The sequence below is a fragment of the Danio rerio genome, chromosome 3, assembly GCF_049306965.1.
Source record: "Danio rerio strain Tuebingen ecotype United States chromosome 3, GRCz12tu, whole genome shotgun sequence".
In the NCBI taxonomy this organism is placed as follows: domain Eukaryota; kingdom Metazoa; phylum Chordata; class Actinopteri; order Cypriniformes; family Danionidae; genus Danio; species Danio rerio.
In genome coordinates, this window is record NC_133178.1 from 36,679,659 (window position 1) to 36,704,412 (window position 24,754).

General features: G+C 38.0%; 1 protein-coding gene across 6 annotated transcripts in view; it reads left to right on the forward strand.

Annotated features, from left to right (window-relative positions):
- Nucleotides 1-6,093: 6,093 nt before the first annotated feature.
- Nucleotides 6,094-24,754, forward strand: part of asic2 (acid-sensing (proton-gated) ion channel 2) — an 814,368-nt gene continuing 795,707 nt past the window's right edge. For 2 of the 6 annotated variants that reach the window (XM_068216458.2, XM_073938693.1), the window contains exons 1-3: nt 6,094-6,383; nt 6,508-6,605; nt 17,743-18,375. In XM_068216458.2, coding sequence (XP_068072559.1) covers nt 17,758-18,375 — 618 coding nt within the window. In that variant the 5' untranslated portion in view covers nt 6,094-6,383; nt 6,508-6,605; nt 17,743-17,757. 6 annotated transcript variants of the gene reach the window in all.

Sequence of the window (24,754 nt, forward strand, 5' to 3'; positions counted from 1 at the left end):
TCTTATACAATTAGTCCCAAATATTCTAAATGCAACTTTTTGTTTCCTAATAAAGAGAATGAGAAATATTAATATTGGGTCATTATATTATCATTAAACCAACAAATGTAATGGTGGCTTTTGTACAGTGCTGATATAAACTGATAAGTGTAAGTTTATTTATTTTTCACAACAAGGCACAGTATATTAATTAACATTCACCAAGAACGTAAATGTACCCAATTTAGCCCAAAGACTAGTTTTCATTAGTAGTTCCTTTGCCAGATCGTTAAGGACGTTACCAATATAAAAAAAAATTCAAACTAAAAACAATACTCAAAAAAAAAACAGCAAAAAGCCTAGTGTTCACAATGCTGAATAATAATAAGTCATTAAAATTATACTTAAAAGATTCACATTGTCTAACAGATTGGGGTATATTAAATTCCACTGATGTGATGCTTTAAAAGAAAAACAAGCTTGACCCAAAAGACATTTTTCTAAGTGGAATAATACATTCAGCTCAAGCGGCACCCCGAGTCACTCTGTTTTGTACAGATTTAAACTGAAAACAATTCAGATAGAAGGGGGGGAGCTAAACTATGCGTGATCTTGTAAGCTACACAAACTTAATTATGTTTTCCAAACTAAGCAGGTTATGAGTTTTTAAAATAGTAGTGATGAAAACTAAGCTGTTTTTTTTATCTAAAAGGCGGAATCTGCAGTGTTTTTTTTGCTATTTCTGTGCAGAATTTTGTACAATTGTGTGGGGGTTATGTATCTGATGTTGGCGGGTATGGTCAATAGTATGAATTAATTGAAATTAAAAACAAAATAAATATAAATTTACACAAGAAATAATAGACTCGATGATGGGCTAAAAATCTGAAAATGTCTGCCTGTGTAGATTCCGTGTGGGCCGACTTATTAGGCAGAAAAGTATGACCACATGCCTGAAACACTGTTGGTCCTTCACCGACTGCCAAAATATCTTTATAGTTCTGAGCTGCCCTGGATGGAAATTGTTGGTTCAGCAAATTTCAGAGATGCTTAAATGGATTGACATTGAGAATTTGGAAGCCGGGGCATCACCTTCTCTTCAACACATTCTTCAGATCATTCCTGATTAATGTGTGCAGCAGGGTGTATTATTCTGCTGAAAGAAGCCACTTCCACTAAGGAACACCATTGACATGAAAGGGTGTATCTAATCAACAGATACTTAAAATGCAGGTCACAAATTTACATCTGCAGCAAAATTTGCCAGGCCACAGAGTTTACCACAAAAGCTCTCCACTGATTTGTCTTTCTACCACAAAGCATCCTGGTGCCATTACCTCCCCAGGTGAGTGAGGCGCATGCACATGGTAATGTATAGGGGCTTTTGGATTGAGTGCTTAAAGTAACGATTCAGCAGGCCAATCCCCAAAACACAAAATTTACCCATGGTACATTTTCGGGCTTGCATTTGCATCATTACTAGGAATTCTGAAGCAACATAAGCTGGCCAACATCATCATCAAATCCAGGATTTAACAAAATCTACATCATCTTTATCATTGCGTATCATTGAGAAATAAGACACAAAGTCATAGACAAAGGCAATTGGAGGATCCAGCTAACATTAGCTTTCTGTAAGTATGTTTTGTAATGCATCAAAAAAACTGAATGGTGTTTGGTAGGCTAACACAAAAACAATGCACACTACAATCACACAGCCAACTCTGAAGTAAAAACTTCTGCCGTGCAAGCACTTCCTCCAACGGTTCAAAGAACACAGTCCAAGTGATCTTCATCTGCTTCACGGCTTAACTTTTCAACAGTTACATTCCTTCCAAAATAATTATTAAAATTTAGTTTCACTTGTGTCACAGACAGTAAACCTTCTGGTGAAGGACAGCCTTCATTGCCCTTATACACTGATGAGCCTAGGGGGGCCTAACATAGGTGAACTGAATAAGCCACCCCTGATTAATAAAGGGACTAAGCCGAATAGAAATTGAATGAACGAATGATTGGACCCCTCGATTCAACCTAGGAAAGAAGAGAGGGTTATACTGTAGGGTTATTAATGGGAAGCAAGGAAATAGAGGGAGGCAGGGTGGGTTCAAGAGAATGAAAACAGTGCCAGAGGGCTGGTCTGCCTTAAATCAGTTTTAGAGAGTAGGTGATTGGTTGAGGAAAAGTGGGGCATCCTGCTGCAGAACCTTTGTTAACAAGTTAATCCATTTCAAGTGACCCTGTTCAGTTGTATGGTGCTATGAAAAGGGATAGGATTGAACAAGATGATTAGACCATACCTGTCATTGGACATTGGGATGTGAAAATAAGAGATATGCCCACCCCCCACCCCATTAGAAAATTCCCTAAATTACAAAATATGTACATTTGGAGCTGTTTCATTGTAAATAACAGTTAAATGGTCAGTAATATGTTTTAAAATTATTATTAACAAAAGAAAAATAAATATATACATTAGCAGCAAATACATTAGCAAACAGTTCACTTTATTAAAATTAATAGCTATTACAAATAAAAAAAAACCCACCAAGATCGACATCTTTATATGTTATTATTAATTATGTGTGTATGTCTGTTAAAACACGCACCGAAAAGCCAGACTTTCTCTCCGCTTGAAATGGCATGTAAAGAATCAGTTTGGAAAACAGCATCTGTTTATCACTATGGAGCACGTCAGCTGACAGTCATGCACCATTATATGACTGTTTTGAGGATTGTAAAGGATGGGCGACAGTACCTGTAATCAAAAGGAAAGGGAATGGCGCCATTTTTAATATTTATTAGGGGCCAAGCACCGTAGGTGCGTAGGCACCTATTGCTTTCGTTAGTGTTCTTATTATTATTATTATTATTATTATTATTATTATTATTCTTCTTCTTCTTCTTCTTCTTCCGTTTCTTCCGCCAGATTTGAATGGCAGCCCATATAGGCGTATGCGGGAAAGTTGTATAATTTGGCACAATGATAGAGGCCAGTATTAACATTAATCAGGCCAATTATGAAGTCTCAAAATCAAACTCTCTAGCGCCACCACTTGTCCAAACTTTCACGTATGTTTATCATCATAACTTTTGAACCGAATGGGCTACAATCAAAATTCTTTTTTCCTCTGATTCCTTGGCTCAGTCCGATTCAAACCCACCCTATGACGTCATTTTCCGTCATGAATTTTTTCGCGCTATTTTACATTTTTCGAAAAACCTATTTGATCGAACTCGTCCTAGGCCGTGTCTCCGATTTTCACCAAAATTGAATCACATGATCTACAGACCATGCCAACCAAAAGTTATGGAATTCAAGTTGATTAGACCAACCGTTTTCGTTTAACTTGCGAACAAATTTAACGAAGGACTTGCAAAAATGGACTTGAGACAATATCTCCGTAACGCATTCACCGATTCACACCAAACTTGGTGTGTGTTATGACAACTAGGGTCTGAGGTTACATGCAGAGTTTCGGTGCACTGCCCCCTAGTGGTCCGGAGATACTAAAAACTTGTTTTTTGGCTTATAACGTCTCAATCTTTCGTCCGAAACTCATAAAACTGGTCTCATTACATCCGGCAGAGCATGCCGAGTCAAATGATGTCTGATTTTCACAGGTCAGCCATTTTGGCCGTCGCCCATTTTGATTTTTGGCCAAAATTGCTATATTTTACCAACATACTCACATATCATTACAAAACATGGTATGCATCTGGCACAATGATAGAGGACAGTATTAACATTAAACAGACCAAATATAAAGTCTCAAAATCAAACTCTCTAGCGCCACCACTTGTCTAAATGTTCACGTATGTTTATCATCATAACTTTTGAACCAAATGGGCTACAATCAAAATTCTTTTTTCCTCTGATTCCTTGGCTCAGTCCGATTCAAACGCACCCTATGACGTCATTTTCCGTCATGACTTTTTTTGCGCTATTTTAAATTTTTCGAAAAACCTATTTGATCGAACTTGTCCTAGGCCGTGTCTCCGATTTTCACCAAAATTGAATCACATGATCTACAGACCATGCCAACCAAAAGTTATGGAATTCAAGTTGATTAGACCAACCGTTTTCGTTTAACTTGCGAACTAATTTAACATAGAACTTGCAAAAAAGGACTTGAGGCGATATCTCTGTAACGCATACACCGATTCACACCAAACTTGGTGTGTGTTATGACAACTAAGGTTTAAGGTTAATTGCGGAGTTTCGGCACACTGCCCCCTAGTGGTCCGGAGATACTAAAAACTTGCTTTTTGGCTTATAACGTCTCAACCTTTCGTCCGAAACTCATGAAACTGGTCTCATTACATCCGACAGAGCATGCCGAGTCGAATGATGTCTGATTTTCACAGGTCAGCCATTTTGGGCGTCGCCCATTTCAATTTTTGGCCAAAAATGCTATATTTTACCAACACATTCACATATCATTACAAAACATGGTATGCATCTTCAACCCCATGCCCTGAAAGTACTCGAAAACGTCTGGAGCAGCGCCACCTTATGGCCAATAGTGCTTGGCCCCTTAATTGCTGCTTGCAGCTATATTTTGTAAGTGTTTCCATTCCTAAACAAAGCAAAAGCACAGAAAAGACTCACGTTTAAGAGCAAAGGGCGACCCCTGGTGGTTCGGCGATATGGGTTGCATATAGGGAGGCTCGGCTGTTCAGAGAAAGACTGAAAATACGGGAGAAAAACGGGAAAATACCTTCACGGGATAATAGCAGGATAGAACTGTAAAATATGGGAGAATCCTAGAAAAAAACAAGATGGTTGACAGGTATGGATTAGGCATCATTGGTCCATGTTTTAAATTTCTGTCCAGAGAGGTCATGTTTTGATCTTCAATTGGTCTCTTGCAGTCAAGTGAGGCAATTTCGCAGGTCAGTTCACCAAGCTTGGAACTTCCAATGCAACGAACTGCGAAACATGTCGCACGAGCTTGCGTTTCTGGTCTGATGCATTCGCGTGCGTATGAATAAAAGTCTATGGAGAAAAGTGAAGTGTGACTGCAGCTTAAGAGGGAAAAAAGCATGTGGGTTTATATATTGTCTGATTAGTTTCAGGCCTCATTCTTGCCTTTAAATTAATCTGGGATGAATCAGACATGTGCATCGGCCATGTAAATGGACAGATCAGATAATCCACTGTCAAAAAGAGTTGTATGTCATTGAAGAAGTGATGGTGGGCAACTCAGGTGCAAACCAAATCCAATTACATGACTCTTATAAAGACAAAATGGACGATGAAGGATTTCTAGATTTTGTACAGTTGTTTAGTAATGAATATGAACACATACTTTAGCATCTACAGCAATACAAGGTTTAACAGCTGCACAATTATTTCTTCTATCACACTAATAATTACTATTGTTAATCTGCTTCCGAAAGATCTGCATGTTCCATCAAACACCTTGGAGTCTTTAAATAGCTAAACACCGCATTAGCAGCTTTTGATTTGAACTCTGAAATCCTCACAGGCATTTTCATGCGTTAATAAACCTGTTCTCGAGTTTGACACCGCTTCAGCGTTGAGCTCGACAACAAAGACGGGATCTGATATAATCTGTCAGCGTGTCACAGATGTCTCTTGTTACTCTGAGAAAGAATGTGTGAGTTTTATCCGTGGCCCAGAGGAGGAGTAATCCATGTTTAAACTTTGCTCATTACTGCAGCTGAAGGGACACGGGGACCTTGCCTTATTCGCTTCATTAAGTCATTAACAGTCTGGAAGCCCTACAGCTGTCAGCAATATCACTGGCCTCCGAAGAGATATTGGTGTGAGACGAGCTGTGAATGGCATATGTGAGTGATGGAGGATGGGGACTGGCAGTAAATATAATATGGCAGCTTTTTCATATGGACTTTTCCCATGTTAAAAGCCTCTAAATACGCATAATAAGTATTTTCTTTTATAAAATGAGAGAATTGTTTACTTATTTACAGCAGTCTTGGCTCGTCTAAGCGTCTGTCAGATGAATCATCACTGTAATCTCTTCTAGATGACATTCTTTTTGTGTTTATGTGCTGTAGGATTTGTTTCCGTCACTAGGGGGCGACATGCGCACTAATGATCAGCCTGACTGAGAAGAGAGCGTGTTTACCGAGTCGTTACCGGGCCTAATGTGCTTCCACAAGGTGTTTAGCTCCAGTCAATAACGACATAACTACTGTTCCATCCCTTTTCTTTAGGTCTTAGTAATTTACCTCGAGTAATTAACAGATACTCTGAACGGAAGCCAGATTTAATCAGCATCGGGCCTTCTGTCAGTTTGATGAGCTGTTCATTATTACACATGGAGACACTTGACGGATAAATCATTCACTTCTTCAGAATTGACTACAAGACCTTCACCACCTGAGCCTCCATCTTGCATCTGTGAATGCGGCAGGTCTATAAAAATTTCCAGTGTTTATTTCCACTTGCTGTGTTGTAAATCAATGAAGCCTAGTTAATCTGCTGGCAGATCATTAGTCTAAATAGACAAGTTTGTTCTCGCTATTTATTTTTTTAAGGTAACTTTAGGCTATCGTGATGGATTTACTGACATCGTGTGATGTGAGGGATCTGACCCTGCCTTCTGTCTGCTTGCTTTTGTTGTACACCCCACCAGGTATGCAAAATACTACAACTATGGAAAAAAAAACTCCTGAAAGATTCTGGTTTATCTGGATTTACTAAGTCCGATATGGCCATACATCTTAGCTAATATATTTCAACATACATGTAGGTGTACATAAAATTCCAAAGGTTGAAAAATAAATGTTTTTTTGCAGTTTTTTTTTGCAATATTTTGAAAGTTGCATATTTTAGGCAATTTTAAAATCTAAACATGAACATCTATGCCAGGGATGCTCAAAGTTCGGTTCTGCAGGGCCGGTGTTCTGCAGATTTTAGCTCCAACTTGCCTCAACACACATGTGCATATGTTTCTAGAAAGCCTAGTAAGAGCTTGATTAGCTAGCCCTTGTGTGTCTTAATTGGGTTTGGAATAAACTTCTCAGGACACTGGCCCTCCAAAACCGAGTTTGCGCCCCTGGTCTATGCAATGTATGTAATGTATTGCCATATCAGATTTCTATGGCCGGGTTTGAGTAACATGTGTGCCAAGATGTGATAACTAAAATCTTAGGTGTATATATATAGAGAGAGAGAGAGAGAGAGAGAGAGAGAACAATTCCATGCTAATGTCAACCTTGCCATAAAAAATAAATTAGGTTTTCACCAAAATACGGAAGTTTTTTGTGTAATCAAGTATTTTACAGTACTTTAGAAATACTTAAAAATGTCTCTGTCATTGTTTTCAAACTTTTACATTTGATTTACCAAAGTCTCACCAGTGGCAATTTCATATCTGTCACATCCATAACGGAGAGATGTCATCCATAAAGATAGTTTTTCCTCATAAATTTGAAAATATTAAATTAAGTAAAACCAATTATTTTGTTTTATTGAGAAAACTTTTATCCTTATTATTATGATTGTTTCTTTTGGGTTGTGCCGTTAAATTCACAGAATTTCTACAAAGTATGTTGTCTACTGTAAACCCACAGCCTTTTTTTTGTCACATCCATAATGCATGCTTATTTTCCTCATTTAAAGTAAAAAACATGTTTACAGATTGATATTTTTCTGGTCCTTTTACTTTGTGGTCAGTTGTTCTGGAAAATATAAACAAAAGTTTCAATATAATGTTTACAAATACTTTCTATGCAAATTTATGTTTATATATATATATATATATATATATATATATATATATATATATATATATATATATATATATATATATGTATATATATATAATTTATTACTTATTTATTATTTATTTATTTATACAATTTCTGTCTGGTTCTTGAATCTGATTAGCTCATACAGCCTTCTCATCCGTCTGTATTACTCCACGCACATGGAGTGACAGCAGATCAATAAATGATAAATATTGTTGGACTACATGATAAACCTAACCTGATCTATTTTTAATCTATTTTTAATTTACTTTTCGCAACTATGCAGTTTATTTATAAGGCTAGTGTCTATTTTAAATATTTATAATTTCGGATATACAGCGCATCATCATCCATCAGCCTGTTATTGGGCAGAGCAAAAGACGGTTGATGTTGTCCATCCACAAGATGGTGACAGAGACCGCGTAATAAGCTCTTAGATGACAAAAGATTGGTGTATTTTCAAACTATAGCTAATCAAATCATTTTAAAATCGGTGAGTGACGCTCTAAGTCGATCTCTCTGTTTTTTTTATATTGCAGTGCTGTATAGTAATTGTAGTGTATTGAGTGTGAGACTCGTATGTATGTATTTTGTCTTGGCCACTCTTTGTATAACCCTGAGTTTTTTGGTTATTTGATATTTGTCTGCACAGTTGGCAATCTTGCATGTGAAATGCTTGTGTTTACGGGAAGCGCATCAAGTATAAAATTCTTCTCTGTACTCAGCTGTGCGAGCGCACCCAGTGGAAGATCGCGATACAGACTCGCGCTCACACAGCTCGTAAGCTTGCGGAGAGAACTAAACAGGTTGTATTTGCCAAGTGGACAGCAACAATGCCCGTTGCAACAAACTCAAGTTGTTTTCTTGTATAAGCGGAAACGCAAGTAATCTGGCCAAGTGAAAGTATCTTTCAAAAGTGCATTAACCGCAATACAAAGTTTTGACTGTAACTACATCATCCACATTATGTCAGCAGGCAATCACCTAAATTAGTATAATATTAATATTAGTATTATTAGTTGAATAAAAGCACACATTCGATTACAATGAAAACCGAATTTTTTCTACAGTAGCCTAAATAAATCTTAAACATTAAAAATGCTTTTACATCAGCTGTATTTACAAATATAGCCTATGAATATCCTAACAATAAACTATGCTTATTAAGAAATAAAAAAACATGTATTTTTGCATTGCAAGATGCACCAAAACACAGTTAACTCCCAAAACACTGTTAACTCATTTATGTGAATGCGTTAATGAAAAATTTTAAACATCATCTCATTTAACTGCATTTTGCAACTCGAAGAGGGTGTTTTCAACTGCAAGCAGCACAATAAATCAAGAAAGATCAAGAGTCATTTTCCTTCAAACCATTGAACATTCTTTTACGGGAAAAATAAATATTTATTTGTTTTACATTTATTGGCTACATTAAAAACGTAATAATAAAATAAAGTGTTGTTAATTCTGATCAATTTGTTGTTGTTGTTGTTTTTTTTTTAAGTACTACAAAAAGTACCGATAAGAAAATCGTTAAAGTACCGAACCGATAAGTGGTATCGATAAAAGTAGTAATACCGTTAAAACTTTAACGATACCCATCCCTAGTAAAATAGCAATGGTTTCTGCTGTTCAGACGTCATCTGCAGATGAGAATGGCAGAAGTACGTACTTCCTCTTACAATAGAATTTTTAGACTCTTAATGTTCGATTTTCTTTTTTCAATACACGATTATGCCGTCAAACTGTTGCACACCTCCACTGCTACTCGTGTGACATTGCTCATATATATATATATATATATATATATATATATATATATATATATATATATATATATATATATATATATATATATATATATATAAGAAATGTCATTAGTAGTTTATAGACAAAGTAGTTTATTAGTACATTTATTTTTAGAAATTTAAATTTTTTGCTAAAGTTAGAATGGAAAAGCAATTGAATCCACACTGTTATTAAAAACTATGATTATGTCAGTCATATTAAAAACAGCACTGCCAATTAAATTGAATTTTCTGAGGGGAAATGAATATTGTTAAAGTTCAACACATCAGGGCTTCTCTGGCACCTTTTGCTGTGTAATGGGCTGTTCACACAGGAAGAATTGCTGTTTAAAAGCCACTAGATGGAGAGAAACAGAATGGAGCAGGACAGTGGTCTCAAGGCACATGTTTTAAAGTTAAATTAGTTTAAATAATGTCATTTCTTTTGTGGTGAAAGATGTTTAAAATCAGTGGGATGCAACAGAGCGGCCAAGGATACATTCAATTTAATTGAATTTTAATATGTGCCATTTATCAGCCATAACATAGAAATAATTGGCTTCTCAGTAGCCAGAATCAGTGCATCCTATTATATTCAAAAATCGTTTCAATTAAGTCTGTATAGGGTTAAGGATAATTGGCACATTATTTAGTCAACGTAATGGAATTTCTTATACATGAATTCACCATTTTTGGTGACTATGGCAGTTTGCAGTACATCATCAGCACATTGTCATTCTTTGAAGTCCACATTAAAATGGCACTTCTGAGCATTTTTAAGTATGAGCATTTTTTTTTTAATATTGCATAAAAAATATGCTCAATGGAAACGCCAAGATGTGCACAGATATTTGAAATGGGAATAAACACATGTGAGCAATGGAGTAGAATAAACGTATTATTCTATAACAAAAGATTTGTGCTGCATGGTAGCACAGTGGGTAGCACTGTCAACTCACAGCAGGAAAGTCGCTGGTTTGAGCCTCGGCTGGGTCAGTTGGCATTTCTGTGTGGAGTTTGGATGTTCTCCCCCATGTTCGCATGGGTTTCCTCCTGGTGCTCTGGTTTCCCTCACAGTCTAAAGACATGTGATTTAGGTGAATCTGGTAAGCTAAATTGTCTGTACTGTATGTTTGTGAGTGAGAGTGCATTGGTGTTTCCAGGTGATGGGTTGCAGCTGGAAGGACATCCGCTCTGTAAAACATATGCTGGATAAGTTGGCGGTTCATTCTGCTATGGTGACCCCAAACAAATAAAGGGACTAAGCCAAAAAGAAAATGAACAAATTAACAAAAAATTGGCATAAACTACAATAGAAACACATTTACTGAATACAATTCAGCATGTGCATCAAAAAACTGATTTTGTTAAGCAGATTGTGATATAACAAAAATGTAACGGCATTAATGGGGAAAACATCAAACAGACCATATTATAAAATATCTAAAATACTGTTGTTGTTCATTCTAGAATTCCTAAGGAAATGTCCTTTATCAAAATGGTTCAGTGTTATTACCTTCCAGAACTATCTTGAGCAGCTGTGCTCTCGAAATGTTTTCTCACACTTCCAAATACTGCGCGTTCATTGCATTTCGTCTTCATCATCTGAGTTGCAAGTAATGAGAAAAAATGCCCACAGTGGCTTCTCTCATCACAGAAAATTGGCTACAGTTTATTTGAAAATGAAAGGAAATGACAATGTTGTTCTTTTTCACTCATTGAATTGAAACAAACATTTGCAAATGTTTTACGATATTCGCTTGGTCTGTATGTCTAATTTGCATGTTTGGATGGAAACATAGCTAGTATTGTCAAGTCCGCTTGGTGGATTGATGAAGAAAAGACAAGATTAAGGAAAAAAAGGATATTTTTAAATAAAATATGGTTTTGCTGGGTGATATGAAAAAAAATTGCATGAAAGATTACTCAAATTTGGACCTAGCCATTTTTCTTTGCCAACCTACCAAAATTGCAGCTGAATTGAAAAGTGTACATTTTATTACACTGGTGAAGTAGTGATGGGAGTAAAATAATGAAGTAACCCAAAGAGCAATAGATGATTTATTGAGGGTGTCATTTGGTTGAACTCATTCATACATTTGGTTGAACTCATTCATATATATATATATATATATATATATATATATATATATATATATATATATATATATATATATATATATATATTCATTATATATATATTCATTATATATATATATATATATATATATATATATATATATGAGCAAAATATACGACTACAGCTTCTTATTAATTCAAAACATTCATTCATTGCTGTTGTTTTTAATAGTGGGTTATAATCGAACCAAAACGCATTCAGTGAACGCATGCAGTAAGTGAATTATAACAGCGCAAACTTTTCTGTTACCGTCGTAGGCCTGTGTGCTATTTGTTTAACCCTTTAAGGTGACGTACTGACTGACTTATTGACATGTGCGTGAGGCCAGCAAACACAGCGTAGCTTTCAGTTAAGATAAACACTGTTTCCATAATTATACTTTATAGATAAAGGTCTGTACTTCTGCATACAAAGACTTTAACGTTATCCTGCTAGAGTTTATTGGCGTTTCACTTTCCTCCAGGACGCATTAATACCGATCTGTAGGTTGGAGACATTCATAAATATTCCTAATCTAATAAATGTTGGAAACATACTCACTACATAAACGCACTAAATCGCACTTCAGCAGTGTTTATTTGAGAGTGCACAAGAAGATCTGCGCTTGAGCAGCGTGTTTGAGGGCGTGAATGAAGTTTTGTGCACGAGCAGAGAAAATTGTTGTGCAAGCAGATTGGCATACTCGTATTAACGTTACATAAATGCGATCCCGACATGTATACTGCGCTCACCACATTTCTCCATTTGTCATTGAAATAACGCCATAGGTATTTAGTAGATTTGGTAGACCTGCCGCCACAGCTGGAAAAATCCTAGAGAAAACACTGAGTCCCTTTATTAATCAGGGGTCGCCACAGCGGAAAGAACCAACAACTTATCCAGCATATGTTTTATGTAGCAGATGCACTTTTACCACAACCCAACACTGGGGAAACACCCATACACTTGCATTCACACTCATACACTACAGCCAATTTATCTTATTTAATTCACCCATAACGCATGTCTTTGGACTGTGTGGGAAACCGGAGCACCTGGAGGAAACACACGCCAACATGGGGAGAACATGCAAACTCTACACAGAAATAGCAACTGACCCAGCCATTGCTCGAATCAGCAACCTTCTTGGTGTGAGGCGATCGTGCTACCCATTGTGACACCCATTTGGTTGAACTGACAATATTCATTCCAAAGTTTGATGTAAGATTTTAAGGTAAGAGCCAGATTAACCATTTAAACATTGATAATATGGAAAGTAATGTTACTTGAGCACCTGCCATGTTCACAAGTCGTAATTACTGTAATTTGAGAGAACAACTGGTAATGTTTTTATTCATCACTGTTCTCTTCAGAATTATAGATTCCTGTGACGGCATTTAAATGGTTCTGCGGTGGTCAGTTGGTACAGTGATCAAGTTTTTTTAAGTTTGCAAGTTGTAATTGCAAGTTTTACAATAACATAAAGTCTCTTAACAAGTTGGAATATGGTAATTGTGACATGGCCTGAAAGTGCTTGTATTTTAAGAAGGATCACATGACAGTGAAGACGTCTATATTTTTATTTTCAGTTTAGTAGTACTAATATCAAGTTGTTGTTTTTTTTTTAAGTTACATTCAACATTTATTTGCATGAGCGAACAAGATGCCTTAGGCAGTGTGTATGTTCTGTCAGGTCATGACATCATGTGTATCTTACAGTATTTGTCCTTTACTCTTCCAAGCAGCTTTAGCTGAGCTCGTGTCATTACAGTCTGCCAGAGCTTCAGTATAGAGTTCCAACCTCGTCTATTGATCTGTGTGCCAAACATTCTCCATGTTTAGAATCAGAGCTGTGTGTGTGTGTGTGTTCTGTACTCTCATTTTGCGTAAATGTATTTGCAGAGGTTCATAAATTACCTCTTTGCTCGTTCCCCTTCTCTGTTCCTCACATCTGCGCACCCAGGGCCGAAACGGATGAGAAAATCAGGGAACTGGAATGAGGGAATGAATGTGTTCGGGAGAGAGACTGATGAGGGAGAGGGAGAATGAAATGGGTGTCAAGGGCAATGAAATAGAGAGAAACATTTTCTCCATCTCACCTAAAAAAACATCAAAACACAAAGACGTTTATGGTCCCGTTGTGAAGGATAAAGCAAACACCTTTCTTTTGCGTCTGCTTGATCTGGGGAGCTTTATGGGAGAGGCGAAGGGAGCTCAAGTTCTTTACGTTCTGCTGTCTCAATGCAGTTTGGAGTCTCCGGTCAGATGAGTTGTGAAAAACGTGCCATAGATGATGTCATTTCTCAGTACAAGACTGTCAGAAGGAGAGATGAAAGAAATAAATGCGAAAAATATTGTACGATGATCTTCTACACTGGCGCTCGGAGATGGAGCAATGACATATTTTTATATATAAATATATCAAATCTTTCACCAGCTGCTCTCATCCATTTAAATTTTATTTTTATCCCCTTCTGGCAAATCCTTACTTTCCTCCAAATTCAGCTCCCCCTGTCATCTTATTTTTCATCTCACAGTCCCTGCGCTCCCCCCCCCCCTCTTTTGTCCTGTCTGTTTGCATTACGACACACACTTGTAGCATCTCTCTCTCTCTTCATCCCTGTTTTTATCTCTCAGTTTTTTCTTGTCTATTTCTTCATGGTTTATTGCTTTTCTCAGTCTCGTCTCCCTCCCTTAAATGTTGTGCAGATGCGAGCATTAAACTTAAAGATGCCTCACACAGTTTCTATTACACATCTTCAATGTGGTGATGATAGTCGCCCGCCGGGCACCAAATACAGTATCTGTCTGTCTGCTCTCCCCCTCGTTTCTCACTCCGTGTGATCCCCTCCTCTCTCCCCCTTTCCCATTTGATTCTTCCCAGTTTTTCCGTACCTCCTTTTCCCCGCAATCTGCTTTTTGTATCCATCCATCACTCTCTAAGCGGAGAGGAGTGGAGTATGAACGCACGCGGGAGGAGAGGAGAGAAAAGCGAGCGAGCGCGCGCGAGGAAAGACAGCACAGCATCTCGTGAAGAGCAAGAGCGAACGAGTCTCTCTCTCTCTCTCTCTCTCTCTCTCTCTCTCTCTCTCTCTCTCTCTCTCTCTCTCTCTCTTCTTACCTCAGTGTGCGTTTTACATGTGAAAGTGTGCGTGTAGCTCACATCTGTACCGGCTCGGCTGTCTTTCGTGTGGCTACAGCGGGAAGAAGAGCGGGAAGCGCTAAGCGCAGGATGGTTTGACTGGACTAGCGAGGGAGACGCGCGACTGGTGGAAGATCGCGCTCACGCACTCCGTGGACTCTGGATCAACGACAACATCTTCTCCGGCCCTCTCTGACCCGCCTCCCTCTGCCTCTCTCTCTCTCTCTCTCTCTCTCTCTCTCTCTCTCTCACGCACACACTCATGCACGGCTGGATGTTGTGTCGTTAGGCTGCACGTGAGGTGCTTAGAATTGCCATTGGATGTCCAGTGACCGTGTGTTTATTTGTGTGCACGTGCATGACTTTGTTTTGATTGTGGGGTTGGGGTTGTTTTTAGGCTGTGTCATATTTTGAATTCAGATATTTTGGCAGAATTGTAAGTAGTGCAGTAAAGTCAAACTGTTGGAAACCTTTGCTTCAAAACTAGTGGGAGAAAGTTGGAAAGGGATGTTGGAAAGAGGAAGCAGAGGAGGGAGATTGTGTAGAGAGGGAGGATCCTGGCATTTGGAGGGGCTGAAGTGATGGAGTGGGTGGAGAGACAGACGGAGGGAAACCCTTGGGCAGCATCTTCCACTTCATTGCCACCCTCTCACACTGCTTAACTGGAGCAAGATCTGTTCTTTCCTTCACCCAGTGCTATGTGATGTGTGTGTGTGTGTGAGATCTCTGGTCCAGCCTGATATTTATTTATAGAGGCAGCTCAGACTGCTAGTGTTCAATGGACCTTGTCTTTCTCCCTCTGTATGTGTGTCGCTCTCTGATTGGACAAGAAACAGTTTGGCAGTGGTTTTAGGGGAGTTTGTACCTTGATTTGTCTCGGTTTAAACATGCCATCAGTACATATGTTGACTTTTTCTTTTCCTCTCTTATTGTTCACAATCTCATTTCTTCATTCTTTGCTTTCTAACTTTAACTCTCTGACATTTTTTTTAATTCTCATCTTTTATTCTTCTTGTATTTTTCATGTGTAATCATGTTTTCGTTTTTCCATCATATTGTTTCTCTTTCTGTCTTTCTTTTCTTACCTATGTTGTCCACTCATTACTCAATTTTAATTCCTTTTTCTTTTCATTGTTTGTTATTCCTTCCTTACATGTGTTCCTTCCTTCCTTCCTTCCTTCCTTCCTTCCTTCTGTACCTCTCTTTCTTAATTTTTTTACACGTTAGGTCCCCTCTTTCATCTGTCCTTCAATTTCCCTTTTCTGTCTATCTCTCTTTTAATTTCATTTGTCTTGTTTTCTTTCATCCACCTGTCTTTTCTTCATTCTTTCCTTTCCAATATTTCCTTTCTCCATTTTGTCTTTTCTTCCTTCCTTAAACACCTTCCTTCCTACCTTCCTTCCTTTTATCCCTTATTTTTTTCTGAATGCCTTTCCTTTCTTCTTTTATTCTCATTATCTTTCCATATTCCTTCCTTCCTTTTTTTCTCTTTTCTTAACTTTATTCTTTTTTTTTACTCTAAATTTCTTTCACTCTCCTTCCTTCCCTGATTTCTTTTGGAACTGTCTTTTTTCTTTTGTGTCTTTTTTTCCATTACTTTACATCCCCTCTTCTATGTTTTTCAATACATTCTTACTGTCTATGTCTCATTTTCTTAGCTTTGTCTTTCACTTCTTCCATCCATCTCTCTTTTCTTCAATCTCATATTTTTTCTCTATTTTGTCATTCCTTCCTTATTTAAACCCAGTTTCTTTGCACCTTCCAGCCTTCCTTCCTTCTAATGGAAAATAGATACAGAAAGTTTACAGATTACATCCCCTCCTCCATCTTTCTTTCATTACCCCATTTACATCTATCTCTCCTTTCTTTTGCCTGTTTTTCTTCAATTCACCTGTATTGTCTTTCTCTTACACTTCCTTTCTCCGTTTTTTCATTTCTTCCTTCATTAAACCCGTTTTGCACCTTTATTTGTTCCTTTCCTTCCTTCCATCCCTTTATCCCATTTTCTGCATCCATTTCCTTTCTTGTTTTATTCCCATTTTCTTTCCCATTGTTCTTTCCATTTTTTCTCTTTTCTTAACTATATATTTTTCCTTTCTTCTTTGACTTTTAATTTCCTTCCTTCCTCCCTTCTTTGATATCTTCTGTACATTTTTTTCTTTTTTTCATTACTTTATATCTCCTCTTCCATTTTGTTCTTCATCACATCTTTTCTGTATATCTCTTACTCAATTTTGTCTTTCTCTTAATCCATCCATCTCTTTTTTTTTCTTTCTTCATTTTGTCCATTCTTCCATTTAAACCCAGTTTCTTTGCACCTTCCTTCATTCTTTCCTTCTGCATCTGTCTTCCATTAGTTTACAGATTACATCTCCTCTTCCATCTTTTCTTTATTACCCTCTTTCTGTCTATCTCTTCTTTACTTTTGTCTTTCTTTTCTATTATCCACCTGTCTTTTCTCCATTCTCTCATATTTTCTTTCTCCATTTTGTCCTTCCTCCTTTCCCCCTTATCTTTTTTCCTGCCTTTCTTTTCTTCTTTTATTCCTATTATCTTTCATTATTCCTTTCTCTTTTATTTTCTTTATTATTATTATTATTATTATTATTATTATTATTATTATTTTTACTTCTGTTACTTTTCTTTTTTCCTTCCTTTCCTATCTTTCTTTTTCATTCTGTTTTTCTGTTGTTGTGTCTTTGGTCAGTAGGGTTCTAGTTACATAAATCCTCTGTCTCTCTCTCTCACTGGTGTCTACATTCAGTTTTATGCTTTTTCATAAAGCCTTACAGTGTCACAGTGCCTCTTTATGTTTGTGTCAAACCCGCTGCTTCAAGAAAGACTCTGTATTTCATGATATATTATTGATGTGCCTGTGAAACTCTAATGAAGTGAAATGTAGCCAGAATCAGATGCCTGAAAGTTCCTGGGCTTAAGCTGACAATCACTGTGTGCTGATCTACCCGCAGGTGTGTGCATGAACGATGGACCTGAAGGAGGCCTGTGGAAGCGAGGCTAGTCGTGAAACTGAGAGCGGGGGCATGGGGAGTCTTGGAGGCCACTCATCTTGGCAGTCTTTTGCCCACCGAAGCACCCTTCACGGTCTGCGCTTCATCTTCCCCTACTCTTCCTCATCATCATCTTCCTCCTCTTATCGCTCCACTTCGCGCCGTCTGCTCTGGAGTGCAGCCTTGTTGGCCAGCTTAGTCCTACTGGTCCTGGAGAGCACCGAACGGCTGGCCTATTTCCTCTCCTATCCGCACGTCACCAGCGTGGACGCAGTGGTTTCTGGCAGTCTGGTTTTCCCTGCTGTCACCGTCTGTAATCTGAATGCCTACCGTTTCACGCGTCTCACACAGAATGACCTCTACCACGCAGGGGAACTGTTGGCCTTGCTGGATGTGCACCTGCAGATCCCTGAGCCACACCTGGCCGAGCCCCATGTGCTGGCCTTTCTCACAGAGAAATCCAACTTCACTAACTACCGACCCAAGCCCTTCAGCATGCGGGAGTTCACAGAACGAGTGGGACACGACCTGAAGGAGATGATGCTCTACTGCCGTTTCCAGGGCCAGGAGTGCAGCCACCAGGACTTCAAAACGGTGAGTGTCTGCAAAGTATTTCTTCTACAAGGCTTGATGGATTAAGAAGAAATGTGTTTAGCAGCTGTGAAATAAAGCAGTGGTGCTTAACCTTTTTATGCCCGTAGACAGGTCGACTCTTAGCAACTTTACTGCGGACTAGGGAAATGGGGGGCTGCAACTCTGATACAAGTTTTATGTATGGGAAATTTACAAAGCACTGCAGTGTTTGAGTGTTCTGTGTTTTTCTGAGATACTTAGTCTACCGAAATGTGTATATTCCATAAAAGCTGTATCTGATTGGTCAATTCTTGTCACGTGACTCGCGGTGCACTCGCGGAGTTCATTCCCTGTGTGCGTCTGGAAGGCGCAGGCTGTACAACTCCATTGGAAACAATGAACTTGTGCGAACTCTAGAAAAGACGTGATATGTGAAGGTCCCTAAAAGGCTCCCATCATTTATGATCTCTGTCAATTGATCTTCTTGATCTTCCATGCTGGATTCACCTGATTTGTTGACTTGCGGATCCATTCCTTGGAAGTTTGCGGGTTGTTTTCTAAAAACGTTTCTAAAGACGTCTGTTTCTCACTCATCTTACTAGCTTGTAGGTAATTTTTTTGGTGCTCCAGTGACCGTGATGTAACCGAGAGAATACAGTCATTTTTCAGAATAAAAGACTTTTCAAAGTAAAAGATAATTTAAACTCAGATAATAAATAAAACGGAAATAAATCATGATGTCTTGTGCGGCCCGGTACCAATTGATCCATGTACCGGCACTGGTCTGCGGCCTAGTGGTTGAGGACCACTGAACTAAAGCATTATGAGATCAGTGTTGTTAGCTCTAAAGATTATCCTTGTTGTTGGGCTGTTTTATACAGTGGGTTTATAAAGACATGGCATTGGTATTGATTTTTGCAGATGGTGCAATTCTAGATGCTAAGCTGTGGTTTGAAAAGTTTTGCAACTCCTTTAAGCTATTCTCTGACTCTATGGCTGGTAAAGTTTTTGTTGCCTCAAGGTGAAGCTGCTTTAACCTTGACTTGATTCTGTTCTTGCAATGCTTAAGCAATATGATGGGCCTAATCGATGATATGTTTTCAGGATTTAGTGCATCTCCTTTCAGGTTTGAGAAGCGATTCTGCTTTAGTATCTCTGGAATATCACACAAATTTCTCCAAAATTTGATGTTGGTTTTGAGTTTGAGACATGGTGGCTCTGTCTCGGAACCTACGCCGACTGTGCACGCCTACATAAATCAGATCCTAACTGAAACAGAATATCATAAGCCACTAATCTGAGACCTACTTAACAAGCATCCACTCAAGCATGCGGTGTGAATGGTGGTCCTCATGTGAACCCCACAAGACACGCTGACTCTCGCATCTCATTCTGATGTTTACATATAGCCTGCTAATGATTCTGGAATAAGGCAAGCCTTTTATGTAGATGTTACCAGCATTTCCTTCAGTGTTGCTGCCACATTGCTTTTTGAAATGCATTTCATCTGCAAAAGATGCAAACAAAACTGCTTCCAAGTACCTTTTGAAGCATTATTATTGAAGCAGCCTTGGTGTCAGCAGCACCAGAAATAAATAGTTGTGAGACAGAGCCTTTTGCTTTCACACATCGGAAACGGGAATTGACTATTTGTTGCTCTTAATATTTCAGAAACACTGGGACACTCTAGAATGTTCTCTGACTGGTTAAAGTGGGTTTAGTGGAGTGGAGATGTAAATGCTGGCTGCAGCTGTGTGTGAAGAATGTGTTTTTCTCGGTACTGAGGGCTGAGATGATGAGGGTTGATAGCTGGTGTGATACTCCATTGGAGTGCTGCTATTCTCCTCAGGGGTTGAGGTCTGTTTATCCCCCCCCTGAGTCACTACACGTGTGCTCTCAGTGCTTCGAACCGCACACAAGCACATTATAAACAAACCCTGCACACACAAGGTTTGCTTTGTGATGTCTTTTTTGTTTTCATTGATGATGGGCTGTGTGAGTCACTGTTTGCAGTGTAATGACATTCTTGCTTTTGTATCTCATGGTTAAATAAGGATATTATAGTTAACTACAGTCAAGGATACCAATAAAATGTACTTACCTAGATTGGAGCTTTTTAAAAAGGGGCTGTATGTGAGACTTTTCATGTATTAACCGCTTTTTTGTGTCAGCGTGTGAACAGCTTGCAGTGAAAGCAACCTTTCTGACTTCCTAGGTTGTCTATGAAAGCCTGTAGATTGATTTTTTTTTTATGTGGAGCACTTGGAATGTATTTGTTGAGAAAATCTAAAGGATATGATGTTTGCTCATGCTCCTTTTTTCTGTTACTCTTAAAATCAAGTTCATAAAATGCTCGGGATAATTCAGAAGGAGTTATTCTGGACTGTCAAGGTGTCATGCAATAGAAAAGCAGGATGTCCACGGGGTATTAAAAATTGATAAATTAATTTAGAGAAATTTAAGACCCTTAAAAAGTATTAAAAAGTCCTAAATGCTATTTTACAAGGTGTTAAATTCGGTGTCAGTATGCTAAAGTTTACCTCAATTTGACCTTTGAACATTGGGATGTTGTGTAGTTTATAAAATCAAAATAAAATCCTGCTAGATTTGGCATCATGCTGCTTTGTTTACTGCCGTAACCAGGGAAACACTGTTATTCCTGCTGCTGTAATGGCGCCACCTGCTGGATTAACATTTTAATTCAGTAATATACAGTTTTAGTTTAGTGTTCGTTTCTTGCAATCAGTATTTAGTGAATATAATGCAAGTTAAAATGTCGGCAATGTTACTGATTGAGACCTGAAGTGGTGATGAGGTCTCAAAAATGTATGCAAGGAGTCTTAAAGTTATTAAATCACTGTAATGAATTTCAATCTCTGATTTCTGTATACCCTGAAAATAGATTTGTTGGAACTATAGCCTAACATAGTTGAATAATATATATTTTTAATTATTCTTTATAATCAGGTTATGACGAGTACACTGTAATCTGAATTATTTATTTTGTCTTTATCGACAAAGTATGCTAGGGCTTAGCAATAGGGCAAAAATGCAGTCTCAATAATTATTTTCAGATATGAATTTCAGTATAAGCTGTTAATGCTTCTAGATTTAAAAGAGTACCCAAAAATGACGGAAGCCACAAATTAGAGGGTCCATCAAATGGCATAAGATAATTTTCGGCCAAAAAACTTTCAGTGGCAGAAAATTTGGTGCATTTCTAATATCAAAACACTTTTAGATTACTGTTGTCAAACATTTCTACTATGTGATTGGCTCTTTGATCAATATAAAGTAAAAAAGTCCAGAGCTTATCATTGTTATTGACAAATTTTATCACGATTTGATATAATGTCATTTATCGGCCTAGCATTAAAGTATACCATTCAGGGTATAAAGGCAGAATGATGCCGCGTTTCCTTATTGCAAGCAGACTAATTTTTGAGATTGTGGCTGATGTGGAAGGCATAGTTACTACAAGGTATCAGGAAACAAACAAGAAAAGTTAATAATAAACAACATCTTTATGAGATTTATGAGAGGAGGTTGAGCAATGCTTAAAATACTTAAATCTAGTCCAAGAAACTCTAATTTATCAAATGTGTAAGAAAGGAAAATTATGCTTCAAAAGTTTACTTTCTGAACATCTGAGAGTAAAATGTTATTTTTTTGATGATTGAATAAAATATATCAGGTCTTTCACCCATGCATCTGCTATGAATTAGGGACTTTTTCAGCAGAGAAATTTTAAATGTCTTGCCAGCAGCGTGGTAAAAGCCATTACCCTACATAAGCTATTCCTTCCTTAAGCCCAATATTTTTAGGACTAATTCCAAAGATGGCTGATAGGTATTCAGGTTCAATAGGAAAAGCCATACATATCTCTAAAAGATTTTAGAGACCCCACTGTTTAGCTGGACCAAAGCATGTCGCCAGTTATGGTGTTAATGTAAACATCTTTTGAAGGTTGAACTGATGTGTGTGATAGATCTGTGATCTATCTTAGACAAAGTGAGCATCTTTTTCTTATATTACAATAGATACAGGTTTTGCAATGAGTAGCAGATGCAAATACATACAAAAACTCCTTTGAGGTTGAAAAATCAAGATATTTTGATCTAATACATCTAATAGGACACAATAATTTTGCATAAGTATTCTGGACATGGATCCTGTAAGTTGTAGGCAACTAATTATGAAACATTGTTCATGTAACATGAAATAACAATAAAAAATGGTAAAATGCCAATCAGGTGAAGTGGTACTCACTGCAGAGCCTCTTGTGCAGAGCTGAGCTTCAGCAAGGGGGAGCTTGAGCTCCAGCTCCTCCTTCCTTGCACTTCTTCTACAAGTGATGTCACTGGGGGTTAGGGGTAGGGTGGATGTACGCATTAAAACAGCTTATATAGGAGGAGTTGTAGCTCAAGCTCCCCCTCATTGGAGCCCAAGTGGCTCTGTAGCGAGCAGTGTCTCAATCATGGGCTGCGTCCGAAACCGCATACTTCCATACTATATAGTACGCCAAAATCAGTATGCGAGCCGAGTAGTATGTCCGAATTCATAGAATTCGAAAATCAGTATGCGAAAAGTACCCGGATGACTTGCTACATCCGGTGAGATTCCGGAGTGCGCATCCCATGCATGCTGCGCTATGCCATGATGCCCCGCGAGCGAATTCATGAATGGAAGTAAAGCGACGCAACTGACGCACGTAAGTCACGTGACCATGACAAAATGGCGGATGTAGTACATCCGAATTCCATTCATACTTTTCACATTCATACTGTATAGAACATACTTTTCTAACAGCCGAGTAGTACGTTTAAATTCAAATGCAGTACCTACTGAGTAGTAGGCAGTTTCGGACGCAGCGATGGACTTTTTGGACCCAGTTCTATGATACTTCCCCCACCCTCAGATTGGTTAATTAAAATAAACTGTCAAAACAGACTAAATATGTTTTTATATAACATAATCGCCTCAAAACAAGAAGGTCGCTGGTTCGAGCCCCAGCTGGGTCAGTTGCCATTTTTGTGTGGAGTTTGCGTGTTCTCCCTGTGTTGGCGTGGGTTTATTTATCCTCTTGGTGGTCCGGTTTCCCCCACAGTCCAAAGACATATGCTATATATGAATTAAATAAGCCTAATTGACTGTAGTGTATGTGCGAATGTGAGAGCGTATGGGTGTTTTTGAATGTTGGGTTGTGGCTGGAAGGGTATCTTCTGTTTAAAACATATTCTGCATAAGTTCTGGATAATCATTCACTTATTTTCTTTGCGGCTTGGTCCCTTTCATTCATTAATTGGTAACACTTTAAGGTTAAGGTTGTATTAGTTCATGTGAGTAAATCAATGCATTTACTACCATGAACAAACAATGAATTTAAAACCGTACTTATTCATATTTTTTAATGTTATACAATGAAAATAAAGTTGTACATACTAACTCAATGCATTAACTAATGTTAACAAACATGAATTTGGTTTGTAATAATGCAGTAATAAATGTTGAACTATCATTAATAAGTGCAAACAATAATGAAACATTGTTCATTATTAGTTAATGTTAGTAAATACATTAACTTACATTAACTAATGAAACCTTATTTTAAAGTATAACCCATTCATTCATTCATTCATTCATTCATTCATTCATTTATTCTATTTTAAAATCATTCAATACATTTCCTTTAATTCGCATTTAGATTTGTATTAAAGAGCTTACAGGAGTTAAATTGAAATCGATAACTGTCTTTGACGCTAACAGATCCAACCGAGTATAAACCTCCACAGTTGTAACCTCTCTACAGTCAATCCATAAAGCTTTTCTTTATGCATCTTCAAAGAGAGCAAGCGTATTATCACCCAAGTCCAATGTCATCCCGTCTATATTACCGAATTGCCCTCTCTGTATTGTCCTGACCCTCTGTCCACCGGCAGGCTGTCTTACGGAGAGGCCAGCACATCAAATGGCGGTGCATGGCGCTTTACTTTGAAGATTGCCTCCATTTTAAAGATAAGTGCTTCACGTGTAGGCAGCAGATATCAAAGGCCGGAGTGCGTCTGGTATGCCAGGAGCTGATGAAATTCTCCACATGCAGAGTTTACTGTGAACTGATGTTGTGTGTATTGTGTCTGCATGGTCCTTACGCCCTGTGTGTGGGCTGATTCGTTAAGTGCTAATGTATGGTAATAATCTGGCACTACAGCATATAGAAACACTCATTCTGATTCCACAAGCTTGGATGAAGGCACACTTTTTCTGTGTAATTATTCACTGATTTCTCAGCTCAAACGTGGCCCAGGCTGTGCTGTTCCTTGCATGAAATAAAAATTAAGAGATGCCAGTCAGCCCTTTTTTATGTTTCATCTCATTTGTGTATTTCTAAATTTGGTACTAT